Below are 15674 nucleotides of genomic sequence, written 5' to 3'. Positions count from 1 at the left end.
AAATGAATGCTGGAGAAGACCTCTATATTTAGAGCATATGCTTTTCCCCAGTAAAATGGGTAGAAGATTAGAGATTTTAAAAAATGAGTCACTGTGACTCACTACAGTATATCCATAATAAAATCTATCTAAATTTGGTAAGGAACTCTAGGAACTAATTGCCCTAGTTACTTACCCCTTTTATTTTTTTGTAGATGTTTGTCCCTTGCTTCTCTAGCAATTATGTACTGTATGTACAGAAATAAGATTTCAGTAATGACTGTTGCGTGGTATTCTAGATTAAGGACTTCTGCTCTTGCATGTTGTGTCATATTTTCAATTATCTCCTTCAAAAACCGTAATGAAATTAGGAATAACAAAAGCTCTCAGAATGCTTTCGATTTTTGTGGTCTTGTATTGTGTTAGAAAATGTTAAAAAATATTTAAAATGTCAATAGCATGTAATAAATTAGATTATCAAACCTGGATCTCTTTCCCTGTTGGGAAGAGATCATGTTTACTTGCACATTTGCTACTCCAAAATTGCAGTTAGTCAAAATTTCTTGTCTAAAATCTTAAATAGATAATGACATTGTTTAGTAGCATAGCAGCATTAAAGTATGCAGTCAGTTCTTGGGTAGCGTTTCTAGAACATTTAGGATTAATTAAATTTAATTTCCAAACATCAAGTTGGCAATTAAACCAGAGGTGTTGAAGGTCCTGAATGCTGAACTTCTAAAACAAATTTTTTACCACTATTCCTTGTAAAAAAGGAGCTCAAAGAAAATATAAGTCTGACTCAAAAGATCACAGTCTTGTGAAAAGCATCTTGTTTAGGGGCAAATTGTTGGCCTTTACATTGTACTTAATATCTTAGGCCAAGTTTTATTTGTGAGGGATCCTGCCCTGTGTAAGACAGTGGTTTAGAAGCTGATTAATACCTGTGATACTTGTTTTTTTCAAGAGTAGAATGAGCACAATTTTTGTTTTTTATAGAATTAAAAATAACCCACCACCAACCAACAAACAAACAAACAAAAATACTTAGTCAATATAGCTGTGTGGGCCACAAAAGGTCCACAGACAACTTAGTTTTGTGTACCAACATTCTCACTTTTTTGAGTACAAGATAAAACAGTTCAGCCCTTCAGTACCTGTGTGAAGATGCTAAGTAGAAAGCAGAGGACCATAAAGGCAGAAGTAAAAATGGGTCCTCTGTGACTTGAAGCTGTTAGTGAAAGTAATGATATCTTTGCATTTATGGGTTAGCAGTAAAATTCCTCTTTGCAGAGGGGTAATTCAAGCTTGTGTTATTTAAGTGCGCTATCAGTGGGACATGTTTTCATATGCTTTGCATTTGAGCCAACATAAAAGTCAAAAGTCATCTTAATACTTAGGGCAATCCTTCCTTTCTTTATCTCTTCTTCAGCATTGCTAAGTGTCTAAAGTGAAATTGGAAATACTCAAAGCAGTTGTGGACTCAGCACCTGTAGTCAGATGTTAAATGTAAATTACGGCATCATCTTTAAAATGACCTCATAAAATAACATTTGCTCTGTTTAAATGGGTTGAATTTTCAAATTACAAATTCGCTTCCTTATGAGGCTGTTATCAGAAGGCATAGAAAAATCATTGTCTCGCTTTCATTTCTCATTATAAAGCAATAAGTTTATTTTGGAAGTTACTAATTTGTATCTAATTGAGATGGATGGAGGCTCTAGTTAATCTTGTTTACATTCAAATGTAGTCTTGGACGTTTTATCAAGTCTAAACAAAAGACAGGTTGTACAGAATCTGAATTAAAATTTTCAAGTTTTAACAAGATTCCTATTTAAAATAGAAAGTAAACAAAACACAACAAAGTGACTGTTGTCACTTTCCCCATAATTCATATTACAAAGTCAAGTTGTGTGTCTAATCTATAAAATGGTGTGTTTACCTCAAATCTTTGCCAGCCGGAACAGGGCAATTTTAAGACGGGCAATAGTATTCTTAATGGTGTTAGCTAAAGCATTCATGTTATTTGAACAACTAGTTCTCTTTTTTTTCCCCTGAATTTTGTCTAGCAATTCATTCTGGTTTGATGCAGAATTCATTTGGTATGATCTGTGAAACATGAGCAGTGTCTAAGTCTTTAAAGATTGATGTTTTAGTGGTGATAAGTACCTTCCACTCATTAATGGTCATCATTAGCCTTAGCAGCTCCCAGCTTTTAAAGATTAATATTTTTTCAGTGTTATCTTTGAGTTTTTCTTCACTTCTTTCATAATACTGTTTGGCATTGCTGGCAAGTACACTTACTTCATTGTTGCATTTTGCCTCAGGGTGAATGAAATTATGGTTCTGTGGATTTGATTTATACCAAAATGAAAACAAAATTTTGACAAATCTGTGCTATTCTCATTTAGGTGGAAGGGACAGAGTGAAACCTCCAACAAAATGCATCTGCTTGCATTGCTATAATGGAATATTTTATTTACTGCTCTTACAACATAAGAATTTTTTTTAGAAGCTGAGTGTGATATAATCCATCTAGGGGCATCGTATAATTTGCCCAACTGGAAACAGGATGGTGACTTAGAGTGCAGCTGCAAGGTTATATTAAGTAGAAGCCAGTGTTTTTCTGCAAATCTCAAATGGGATTCTTCTAAGCTGTGTAACAGCAGAGATGTGATTTGTCATACTTACTTCCCCCCATAAGCTGTACCTATGAACAAATAAATGGTTTCCTTGTGGTTGTTTAATGTTTCAAGGGTTGATGCTTCAGGCTGGTGAGCTCCACTGATAGACACGTTCTTAAGGTGTGACCTTGACACTAAGTAAGTGGAAGATCATCCCTCAGCTGTCAAGTTTAGGTTTTAGGTATGCATATTAATATCCTAGTTCTGAAAATGACTGCTGATTTCTTTGTGAATTGGGAAGGGTCTGTCTACTTAAAGCTCATCTTGGGACTGGCATCTTTAGGAGGATCAGTCCATTTCTGTAAACAACAAAATATATTTCAGGAAAATTTTGCCTGTCACTTTTAGATGACTAATTATCTATTTAGTTTTATGAAAAAGTGTCATTGCAGCTGGATGTTTATTAAGTAGTTGAAATAACACTCTACTAATTGAGTGTTTAATATATGTTTACTTTGTTTGCATACTCTCTGTCTCAGTAAAATAGCTGGGGGGGAATTTACTTGTGTGTGAATGTAAGTGTCCCATATATATCTGCATGTTTTTGAAATAAAACTAATGTGGAAAAAAATGGTTTTTTGAGAAAAAAACTCATTTGGAAAAAATGTTTTTTAAGAAAAAATCACTAACAGAAAGTAAGTTGTTTTATTGCTAATTTTTGCTTCAGGCACTAGTATGACATGCTTTTTTCAGTTTTATACTGAGGTCTCGAGAGATGCTGTATTTGTTAAATTGGTATTAATTAAAAATGAGAGGGCAGTTTGGTCGGTTTAGACTTGATTAGATTCTCCAGAAAGGCTCAGATAGCTCTAATGTGGAGAGAAGAATCTAAAGCTGCTTTGTATTCCTTCTGCACTCAGTAGCAAAGCAACTTTCCTATGAAATTTCTGGTTTTTAATAATTTGAGACTCTCAGGGGTTGTTTTGAATATGAGTATTCAATCTGAGTATTTAAATTGTGTGCAGAGCATGCCACTTTATTTGAAGTCAGCAAGAGGTGATGATTTGATGAAGAGTCTGACAGCCTCTGAGATTACAGTGGGGGAATCATTTGAGGGAGTGTTGGATAATCTGTGCAGGGCTTCCCGTTTGCAGCTTCTGTAATGGAGTCCTGTGTTCCAGTGCTCCCTGTGATTTTATTGAGAGTGTGCAGTGCCTTCCAAGAAGGCCTGATGGTGAGAGATTGTGCATTTCCTGACAACTCTGGCAAAACGATTCCAGCTGTTCTTGAGAGGCGCCTAATGCTGGGCCGAAAATTGCTATTTTGTGCATCTTTAGGGTTTAAATGTGATGATATTTATTTGGCAGCGTTGTTTAGCTGGTTCTTGTTAAATAGCTGTTAGCACAACATGCAGTTTCAGTAATGCTGGTTTTGTTTGTAATCTTTTAAGGTTGTGCTGGTGAGATGGAATGAACCATTCCAGAAATTAGCAACCTGCGATGCAGATGGAGGAATATTTGTTTGGATACAATACGAAGGCAGATGGTCTGTGGAGCTCGTGAACGATCGTGGGGCACAGGTTGGTATGCATGGTTTCTCTGCAGCCAAGAGTGATCAGGTCCTGAGAGGCCAAATGAAGAGTACAAGGAGTGGGACTTTATACCTTTCAAAAAGCACAGGAGAAAACGATACGTTTGTTTATTGAAAGGAATGTGCAAGAATTGTCACAAAGTCAACTGGCAATTATGACATCACAGCTTCAGCTGGGCTAATAGTTGGCCTGTGTCATTCTGTACACTGCTGCCTTTTATTAAAACAGAAAAAAAATCCTACATGGCTCATATATCTGTTTTCTTGTCTTTGATATGTTAAGGTAAGCGACTTTACATGGAGCCATGATGGGACTCAGGCACTTATCTCCTACAGAGATGGATTTGTGCTGGTCGGTTCGGTCAGCGGACAGAGACACTGGTCTTCGGAAATAAACTTGGAGAGTCAGATCACCTGTGGCATATGGACTCCAGATGACCAACAGGTAATGAAAACAGGGCGTTTAGGGGTGTCACTTGGGTTGCATAGGTGTGCTATAGAATACACCTCTTAAATAGTTGCCAAGTAAAATGGTCACGTGGTAAGATCAGTTTCCAGCAAAACTGCTGCTCCTACTGACAATGAAAATTTGGTTAATCCTGTTGTTCTTATTGGGTGAATATGATAGGATTGATACACTATCATCACTTTACACCCCGATTGACACATAAAGTTATTCAGTTAGTTGTTTGAGACAGGAATCTGTTAATTGTACCCTTAATTTGTTGTTACCACTGTCTTATAAATGCATCTGAGCAGAGATACAGCCTGGACTATTAAACATCTGACTGGTCATTTCTGTGTAGATTTGTCCAGTCTGCACTTGCAGCAAAAGCAGTTCCAGCAGCACATATGGTTATGTTTTGCATTCACATAAGCAAATGTATGTAATTGAGTGTTGGAGAGATGTCTCAATCTTATGCAAATAAAATGTAAAAGAATAAGTTTTGCTGAGCTTTGAAAAGACCAGTTAAAATCTTCTTTACCATTTTTCTGAAGAATTATATGATAGGGGACACAGCAGCATTTCCAGCATGGCTGGAGCTGGGGCACTGGTTTCATTTGCAGGATTTACACAAGGTCCCTTGCCTTTCACTGCTGAGCTGACTGGATTGGTCTTTCCTTCCACATGCTTGCTGTCATTGTGGTTGTGAATGTGTGTCTAATTCATTGCTGAAGGAAATGATGGCCATAGAATAGTGCCAAGAGAAACCCTGTTAGGATCACATCTAGATTGTTTTCCTTCCTTCATTTTACACTACCATAGACAAGATTCTGGTTCAAGACTCAAGGTACCACTCAATTTAGATTACTATAAATTCATCCAAGGTAGAGTTATTTTGGGAATTGCTAGTGGAATATAATAGCACTAATAATATACATTTGTGCAGCAGCATCTAATAATTTTAGAGTACTCTGCATAGAATAATGAATTAATTATTGCAGCACTGCTTTTTAAAGCCAAGTGAGCCTGCCTGCCTCTTTTTGAATCTAGGGAAATGTAAATCTTGACAATAAATAATTTACTTGAGATCAAGAGGAAGAGACAAGCAGCAGAAGTAGGAGGGGAAGCTAAGATCTAATAGCTCTCAGTGCTATGTTTTAAACATGAGGCTGCCCCATTTGTGTGATGCTCAGTTGTTGCTACTGTATTTGGAAATATCTTCACTTGAGTGTTTAATTTGGAGTGGCTGACTGCCTTTAATTCAGTTTAGCCAATATGTTTGTACTTTCTAATCTGGATGCTCCATAAGTGGTTATTCCAGGAAACAAACACTTGTTCAGCGTCCAGATAAATGCTTTCGAACATAATGGCCAATTCCAGCTATGTGAAAATGACTTGCTTGACTTACAGACTCTGCTGCTTACAAACTCACTGAAATAGAGACCCAAACCAGCCGCGAGTTTGATGTTGCTCTGCACAGTTCTCCCTAAGTAGGTGGTTTGCAGGGATTTGCATGTTAAGTGATGATGGATCTTTGTGCGGTTCTCTGGAGCTGGTGGAAAGAAGTGATCTTCTAAAATATATTTAGATGTACTTGCCTCTGGAGGCACGAGGAAATGTGAATCACAGAGGTGCTGGGTGAGAGACTATGCTCAGTTCAAATTAAAAATAGCAAATGGGGGGGAAGGACGTTGCATACATTACACATAAATAAGTGTTTATGGAAATGGATACCCTTACTAGCTTATTGCCTTGCCCAAATTATCTCCTGATTGGTATGTGTGCAAATGAGAACAGAATACTATTCTAGTCTAGAGTAGCTTCAGCATCTTCCCCCTTGCTTAATGTACTCTGCCTGTCAGTACCGTGACTGAAAGGTAAATGTTGGCATTTAAATTTAGATTTTTCTACTGTTCTTTTTGTCACCTTGTCACCTTGAAGGTTAGTGAAAGTATTCCTGGAAAGTATTATACTCCATGGTCCCGTGACCTTTAACACAATTATCTTTAAAATTTACATTTCCAGAGGGATTGTATTGTTCAGTATCAATTTTCTATTGTTCTGATAGAAACTTTTCCAGTGTAGTGTGTCTGTTCACTTCACTCTTAAGTTTCCTTGACTTTCTCCTTCACTCCCTTCTGCATGCATCCTGGTGGTTTCTCCTGTCTCCTCCATATTTTCTCCTGTATATTCATCACCAGTAGGCTGTCACCTCTGTAGCTCCTTGCTATGGATGGCTGTGTGGCAGCTCTGAAAGAGGAGGGTAATTTCCTACCACCACCTTTCTGTTGGAAACAAGGAAAGGTTGGAGCTGCAATATTGGCACCATCCTCTTGTTTAACAGTGTGTGTGGCCTCTGGGTTTGTGTCGTTGCTGTGCTTGAAGTAAAGCACCTTTGAGGTAGTGGCTAATGTGTAGAGATAGGATGGGCCACGGTGGACTACAGTCCTACTGAAATTGAGCATATAATTGTATCTTTCAACTGATTTGGTACATACTCTGCCCTGATTAAGTTATCAGCTGCATTTTTTAATACTAGCCCAAATTGTTCTGCATTTTCTTTTAGGAAGAGAATGTTATCATTCTTCTTGTGGCTCAGTTGTTTTTCAGGTTTTTTGAGCTCTCCTTATTTTGAGTCACATGGTTGACTGCAGTGCTTTTTCTCAGCCTCATCTCTCTCAGATGAACTTCTTGTGAGGGTCATCAGGAGATTTCTGCTGTAGTTCACACCCAGATCTTGAGTATGGACTTGGAGCTGTGGGCTTCTTCAACTATTTCATACATAGACCTTTTGAGTGTGATTCTGCATGTTTATTTTAGAGGACTAGAAGTCAGTTTTCTCACCTCAATGTGTGTCTGTAGGCCCACTCATTCAGGCATTTCCTCCTCCTGTAACCTGTAACCAGAGCACACATCTGGCCAAGACGTGGTCCCATTGGGCTCTTGGGGATGTACAAATGGAAGATTTTATAAGACTGGGCTGTCTGTCTCTCAGGCAGAATCCCATACTTGGATGGATGGGAATACTCAGGAGTGGGACTTGCAGTTTTTAAATGTTTTTCTTTCAGGGCTACAAGAGGCTGTAGGGTCACGTGGAGTATTTTTCTGGTGAGCAGGCTCACCTATGATCATGTAGGGATGAAAAGTATATATTAAATGAAAAATGAATTTGAAATATCAGAGACTGCTGTGTCCTGTCTTGAGTCAGTTCTGTGGCATTTTCCCATGTTTGTTTTCAAAGAGGGAGTGTACATACCAAACAGATTGAGCACTTTATAAGTGAGAAAATCTTGACTTTTGTCTAACCAAAGGGTTTATTTATAATTATAGAAGCAATGTCAATAAGTAATTGAGGATTTTTCCTAAACCCACAAGTCATACAAAACATCTTTCCAGTGCTTTGTCTCCCTTCCTGTGTGTTTGCTGAGCTTGCAGTGACACTTTTCTGTCAACGTCTGCTGCCTTCAGGCCACCTTTCCCTCTTCTTCTTCTTCCTATATTTTACTCATTAAAGAGATTATCTCCCTTCATGATGGAGAAAGACACTGTCAGAGAACTAGGTGAGAACTGTAGAGGATTATCCCTTTGTTTATAGCTATGTAGTGTAACTTCTTGAACTTCCCTGGGGTTGTGGCTGTTGCTGTTTCTGTGTGTGAAAAGGGAAATCACTCTCCAATGGAGGAAACCCTCAATGAAAATGAATTAATGTATTTTAATTCCTGGATATCCCAGGAGGGGCTAGTAACCTATATTTGTTCCCTGCATCTCTGCTAGTACAAATTTTTAGACTTTTCTGACAGCTGTAAGTGCCTATTTCTGGTTTTCCTCCCTCCCCTTTTCCTGTGAGCTTTTATTTGTGGAAATTCAGGATTCTGTTTGGTTAGGACATGACAGGTATATAAATACATACAGGTATATGTGAACTTTGCCAGCATGCTTCCTTCTGTTTGCTTGGAAAATAAGTATATAAACAGGTGGACTAATTTGATTTGCATCCTGCTGGATGCAACATTAACTGTTGTACCTGGTCCCATCGCATGCAACATGCACCAGTACTAAAAATGTGTAAATACAGGCCCCGAGGTTCAGCCTTTTCTGTTCCTAATCAGACAAAATGATGCTCTTGGTGAAGCAGAAGAGCAGCACCGCGTTAGGAACAGACACCCTGTGCTCTGAGGGGTCCTGTGATGCACTGGAAGAGAACAGTGAGACCAGCAGCAGATGAATTGCGTGGTATCAAACACAAGGCAGGGCACGGGAGCTCTCTGTGTTGTTTTTTTGGAAGTCTCTTGAAGCTTGCAGTAGCTGTGCAGGGAGGCAGTTTCTGAGCTGTTACTCACTCCTGCTCCCAGCACTTGCCATCCTATTCCCATGGCAACCGCAGAGACGCTTCAGCATCTTTTTTCCGTGACAAGCAGGAGGCAGGAGCAGGCTTCAGCTCCTTCCCACTGCCTGCAGTGCATCGGGGTGGAGGCAGAAGGGAGCTCCAGTGAAGAAGGGGATGTGTGTTGTTGCTGGGCCCAGCAGTGGGGCAGGGTGGCATCCCTGTGCTAGCACAGCACCGGTGCCATGCGTGTCCCTGCACAGCGTCAGCTCCGTGCTGCGCCCAGCTCTCACGGGAGGGAGGAGCTGATCAACAAGAGGTGCTGTCAAATGGTTACCAGTGCATCATTTGTTTCATGAGCTTCTCTAAGAGCTCTTGAGTTTGGTATGGCTTTAGTCCTTGGCAGGAATTTTACCTAATGAATCCCATTTAGTACAGTCTGCTTTTGGATCCCCTGTTTTCATCTGTGAAATCTATGATTTGCAGTTGCTACTACCTTTTCAATTGAATGGTGTTTTGAACAGCTCCTAAGCTGAAGGATAGTAGCCTTACCTAGCTCCCAGAACACAGCTTAAAACCATAGAATTCATAAGTGTTTGAAAATGTTGCACCTGTTTGAGCCCTGCTGTTGCCTTCTCACCTACATCTGCATTGGCCTGTGGCTCTGAAATGAGATGTTTGTGCTCCCACTCACCCTCCTGTTTTGGTTTTATTCCGGTCCTGTAGCACACGTTTAATTTGGGCAGTCCTTGCTGTTATGGTAGTCACACTGGTCAAGTTTAATTATTCTCAGACATCTGGAGTTGTGGAAAAAATCTTGAAGATGGCCTTCTGATGAGTTGACAGAATGATGAAAGGGAGCTACAAAGGGGCAATTGGAGCAGTATGGGGAAGGTAGCTATTTACTGTAATTGTTATGAAGAGAAGGAAGGACAAAATGAAAACGGTTACATCCTGTAAAATTTGAAAATGTAAGCAATTATTTTGGTCTTTGTTCAAATAACTCTTTTTCCTTTTAAGGATTTATAGGTTCACATGAAGGAACTTTAAAGATGCCAGGGCATAATTGTATTTTTGTGTCTTAACATATAAAAATACATTGTTTTCTCCTAGCAGTTCTGGATGGTTACAATGACTAGGGCCACTCAGAATTGCACTGTAAGGTACAGTCGTCGAGGAAGATCTGAAAGCCTTATTTTCATTGATGGATGAATTACTCAGATTACTGGGAAAAAAGGCTGAAGGCTTTTTGTAGCATTTAAGACGTATCATTAATTAACTAGGCAGTTTATTCAAGCCACAAGGACTGCAGACAATGGTAAAATTGCATATAAGCATTTTAACATTGCATGCTGCATAATTGAGCAGCAGCATTAGAATGCAAAAAGAGGACAGGGGAAGGAGACTTCAGTTGTCTTTCAAGATAAATGCATTTGTTATATAAAACAAACAGATAAAACCCATCACAGCTTAACTGTCTAATATTTTGGACTGTTTTTAGAAGCAGATCAAACCTTTATGGCAAACTTGCTATCAAAATTAATTATTTCTGCTTACTTGTACTAAGGGGTCTGTAAATATTTACTAAGATATTTCAGCCTTTTGTAAACAAAATATCTGGGGGGTTTATATAAACTGAAAATGTTTAAATATTTTTGCAGAGTTTTATATATTTATACATGCTGGAAGACAGCAACACTTTGTTTTTGCTCTTTGCTTGGGGGACTTGATTTTTATGATGGTACATAATAGTGACAGATTTTGTGGGAAAAGTAATGTGAATTTTAAGTGCTATTTTGCCTTTCTTTCTCCCATCTCTTTTTATTATGTTGTTTTCAGGCTGTATTGTGCTGTTTCCTAAACAATAGATATCGCTTTTTTCCTCACTTTTTTTTTCTGATAGCAGTGTATAGCTGTATTAGCATTGTTTTTCCTTTGCCTTTTTGTCTCCAGTAGGTTTTTATGCATCATTCCACTGAGAATACAGCTTCCAAAAAGCAGGAAGGAGAAAACTTAGTTTGGTGCACTGTGTCATTTCTTGGTTGTGCTTTCCTTTTTCACTAGCAATGAGCAGCCACACTGCAGATTTTTGTGCTCAGACGAGGACTTTTTAGGCTTTGCCTTGAGTTTTGGGAAGAGGGTAGGCAACAAGGATGTTCTCCTTGGAGCCTCTAGGGCTCATCCACAGCTTCAAGAGCTCTGGCATCTATCTGTGGGTTTATTCCAGACAAATTTTTGCTGCCAGAAAGCCTAGTCTGTACTGCACAGTTACTGAGCGGGTAATTGGAGGAACAGAGCAATAAGGTGATACTTCAATGTGCTTTCTTCTTCCCACTCGCTTCATCTGTGCCTTGCCTAATCTTTCCCTGGATGCTCTTCATCCAGCCTGCAGAGGCAAGGCACTGAGAGAGCTAACGAGATGGTGCCATTTGTTCTAGTCATGAGAGCTGTAACATGGGGGTTGTTTATGGGCTGACGGCATCACGGCTCGTTTTCTCAGCAGCTCCTGCAGTGGTTCGTGTCAAGGCTGTTTCAGATGAGTCTCACAAAGAAATTTTTCTCTTAATGACTCTGTCTGAAAGGAGTAATACAAGTGTTTTAATGTTTTGCTTGTCCTTGTAGGCAGGGTATTTGGTGTTTGTTAGTGCAAAAAGCAAATGCCTGGATGGATTTCTGCATCCCTTTGGAAGCACGGTGTACCAGGATGTACAGTGCACCTTGTAACTCTTTCCCTATGACTCTCAGGTCATATTGCTACTTTAGTTGACTGGAATCTGAAGTTTAAATGGTGCACATTCCACCACGTCTTTGCCTCCCTCAGGAAAGAAGGATGTTGATGGCAGTGACAAGCCAGAAATGGAGGGAGAGATGAAAACTTGTGCTATTCAGTTAATGTATCCACTTTGCATTTTTATACCCGGTGCTGTTTTACATTTTTGAAGCATCAATGTTTGAGTCAGCAAAGTAAAGATGAGTGCAAATAGAAACAAGACCAGTCTCGGTGTGGGAGGTGTCAGGAAGAAAGAAGTCATTTGCCTCTCCTCTCACCTTGCTGGCACCTGTACAGAAAGATTTTGCTTATATAGCCTGAAGTCTTTAGTTCTCTGAGACAGGGAGTTTACTTGAACTTGTGGTTTTGAAAAGCTCTGTGCTATGCTTCAGCCCTGGGGCAAATAGTAAGAATGAGGTTTTGCAGTGCACCTTGGCAAGGGAGCAGCATGCACTTATGCTGTGTTTTAGGCAGTGTAGGGGAAAAAAAATTGAACCTTCTGCAGGAAGGTGTTCTCTAAGGAGAAGTCGTACGTAGGGTAGAAAAATTGCTTTGTTTGCTCAGATTTTGAACTGGTCAGGAGAGGGCACATGAGTGGAAGTGTAATTCTTACAGAGGGAAAACTCTGCAAAATGTGAAGGTTTTACAGCATTTTTCAGGAAGAGTCCATTATTCCACTGCCAAAGCCACTTGGCTGAGAATACTTTGGCCCCAGGATGCCTTCGGTTCATCTAGAGCTTTGTGGTCTTCTCGCTTCAAAAGAAATGTAGCTGCCAGTGTGGTTGATTTGAACTTTATCATCACTGGTACTTAATCCATCAATTTTTTGGAAGTTTAGTAAGAAGACCAGGAGCCAAATGGGGTCTTGAACTTGGGGTCAGATGTCTTCAAGCCTGCGAATAGTCTGAGACCTTGGTGCAGAAAACAGGGGATTAGAGTGATTGAATCTCGAGGAGGATATTTGTGGATTTCTGCACTAGGCTTTGTCTGGTAAAGTAAGGCCAAGTTTCATAGTAAATGGCAGAGGAAAGGTGATATTTTTGGAAAGTGATATCACATAGTCTTTCCATTGATTTGACAAAAAGAGATAGTATACCAGTGGAGAGGGGGAGCAATGTCTCGTTATTCTCCAAAACCTTTCCCATCAGTGTTTCATCCTGCCTGGGTTCAACTTGAGCTCTCTGTTCTTTGTCCAGGATCCAGTTTCTTGTCAGTGTTCAGATGTTGAAGGATTGTTGGCAAGCTAAAAAGGAATTAATCCTTCCTTGCTTTCCTTGCTTTTTAAGAGAATAGTCCTTCTTCCGTGCCGCGTTCGGTTACAGTTTATTACTCAGCCTGACTCTGTGTTGACTCAGTTACACTTGACCTCACCCATTCCACCTATTTCCTGGCCATGCTGAGTTACTGCTGTCTGCCAGCACCCAAGACCTCGAAGGAGAGGGCAGAAGTTGAGGGACTAACTTCCATTAAGTGCATAGCTTAACACAGGGGCTTCTTGATTTTATGTTATGAAATTCAAAACAGCAAGGACATTGCTTCTAAACTGCTTTGTATTGCATTTTCGCTGGTTGAGAGTGCTGTCCTTGTTTCTCAGGAATACTATTTTCAATTAGGGGAAAAAAAAAAAAAAAACAGACCACAAAACCCCAGCAGAAACTCTCAGACTTCTAAAGCTCTGAATGAGATTTTAGCTTCAGCAGTCAGCATATCTTTCAGGAAATAACTAAAACCTGACTTGGGAATAATGCAGGAGACTGCCAAGTGTATCAGTTGACTTCTTTTCCTGATTGAGTGTTTGTTGGTAAAACTAATTGCATTTTCCCTCCAGATGTTGTTTTAGTTGTTATGTATAATTGCATATTTGTGAAGAATATGTGTTTTCAGAGGCAGACTTTCCTGGCAGTTTTGTGGGGAATCAGAAAACAACACTGCTCAAAGAATATCCCAGAGTACTTCTGCTATGGGAACTCAGTGGTTCAGACTTGGAGTCCTGTCCAAGTTAATTGTCACAGAAGATATTCTGTAGAAAGTGTGCAACTGTTGGCTTTTTATTCATTTTGCATACTGCTCCAAATATGATTTTTTTTTCACATTTTAAGTAAACTGAGGCATATCATTAATGCCGCGAACACTATATAGGAGGACAACTCTTCACTTAAAAATCTAATTGCTATAAGATGCTTGCTTGGAAAAATGTCTTGAGAGTCAAGAAGGAATATAGAAGTGCCTGGAGTACACAAGTCAGAATTAGTCCAGGTATAATTACAAAATTGTATAATTATGAGTCTTTCAGTCTTTCTGTGATTTGTCAGAATGCTTTCATGTAACATTTCATATAACATCTTTGCCTGGACAATTGCTTCTATCCCCACATGTCCAGAGTAGTTAACAGCTTGAGATCCTGCTTTTAAGACTACTTATGTTTTTTACTCCTGAAGTAAATCTTGCATACTGTATCTCATTTGCAAACAGTCAGCTACATTATGTTATTTTAGAGAGAAATAAAGCCAGTGCAGTTTAAATCCCCAGTTTTTAGCATTTCAATATTTATTAAATGGATTTACTTTGCCTTCTCATTTGATGGCTTTGTTATAGTTATCTAGATCCTATGGACTTGGTAAAAGATAGAATGAACAAGCCTGAAAGTAGGTAACTCAGCCAGTGCTGCTTTTGAAAAGATTAATGACCTCAAATGAGAATTTCACTGCAGTATGTATGCTTATATATGCAGCTGACTGAATGATCCTGGGCTGTACCAGCTGTGTGGGGGGTGGTAACACCTCATGTCCAAGGAAACCAGAGAGTTTTTTAAAGATTTTTGGACATAAAGGCAGTCAAGAAAAATCTAGTGCTTTCCCCCTGAGCTTGTATGTGAATTTTAGTGATGTCTCTTTTTGTGTCAGTTCAAGAAATCATTTTACAGTGGCTGAATTTTTAATGGAAATAAGAAAAGTATTCAGCAGGAGACCAGCTGTCTCCCTCACTCTGTTTTTCTTTATTTCTCTCTATATTTTGAGGCAAAAAGAAGGAAAGCCAGAAATATGACACTGAGAAAAAACAAACTTTCGCTTTTTAATGTATCCTAAGAGGAGTTTGCTGCACTGTCTCGTGCTTTGTAATGGAGAAACAGTAAACAAGAAAAGCCCAAGGAATGCAAAATGTTAATACTACATCTAAATGGACTGCAGAATGCTGGAGTTAAGTCTTGGCAAGACTGACATTCTTTTGTTTGGCTAATGAATGAAAATAATTAAAGGCAATAATTTTCCCTGTACTTCCTTTGGTACTAAGCCTACCTGCATAAACAGGAGGTTGATCCATCATTTTGTGTATTTATCACTTTATAGTTCAGTTAATTTTGAATCAGCAAAATAGATTTATCTCTATTAGTATGATGACATTATGGTGACAGCTGTGAAGGCTGTTCCTATCATAAATACTAAAGTTTGTCCAGGTGGCTAAATCAGAGCAAACAGAACTAATTCAGCTTCCTTGAACTGCTCAGCATCTTCTGACAGTGCAAATGGTTGATCTTACTAGCATTTTTGCAAAGTGTACTTTCTGAGGTGCCTAGTTTTTCCTGTGGGGGAAGATGGGGGAGGAGACTGAAGAAGAAAGCATAAAGACAGGTCTAAATTTTGAGGAAGTGAAGGTCAGTGAAGCAAAACGTAGAAGGAGGCAGCTGCAAATGCAGAGCTGTGCAGGACAGGTTGTTAAGTGGCAGCAGTGATACAGCCTGGTACAATGGCACCAAGATTTCAGCAGGTGTGTGTGCCAAATGCACACACAAAGGCAAAGAGTAAAACAAAATACTGGAAGGGTGTCATGGTTTGGCCAGGAAGTGACAAAGGGCAAGGTTTGTCAAGTGGGTAGGAAGAGGAGTCTTTCAAACTTTGGAAGTACAGCCCTGGAGAATGTTAAAAAGTAAAAGCTACTACCTGTCCT

At 39.3% G+C, this 15674-nt stretch overlaps 1 protein-coding gene across 1 annotated transcript in view; it reads left to right on the top strand.

Annotated features, from left to right (window-relative positions):
* TULP4 (TUB like protein 4) overlaps window positions 1-15674 on the top strand; it is a 130923-nt gene that overhangs the window by 71476 nt on the left and 43773 nt on the right. The window contains 2 exon segments of the mRNA XM_039706798.1: window positions 4051-4179; window positions 4474-4635. Of these exon segments, the coding sequence (XP_039562732.1) occupies window positions 4051-4179; window positions 4474-4635 (291 nt within the window).

The sequence above is a fragment of the Passer montanus genome, unplaced genomic scaffold (genome assembly GCF_014805655.1).
Source record: "Passer montanus isolate IOZ18808 unplaced genomic scaffold, ASM1480565v1 scaffold2, whole genome shotgun sequence".
Lineage (NCBI taxonomy): Eukaryota > Metazoa > Chordata > Aves > Passeriformes > Passeridae > Passer > Passer montanus.
This window is presented reverse-complemented; position numbering and strand designations above follow the sequence as displayed.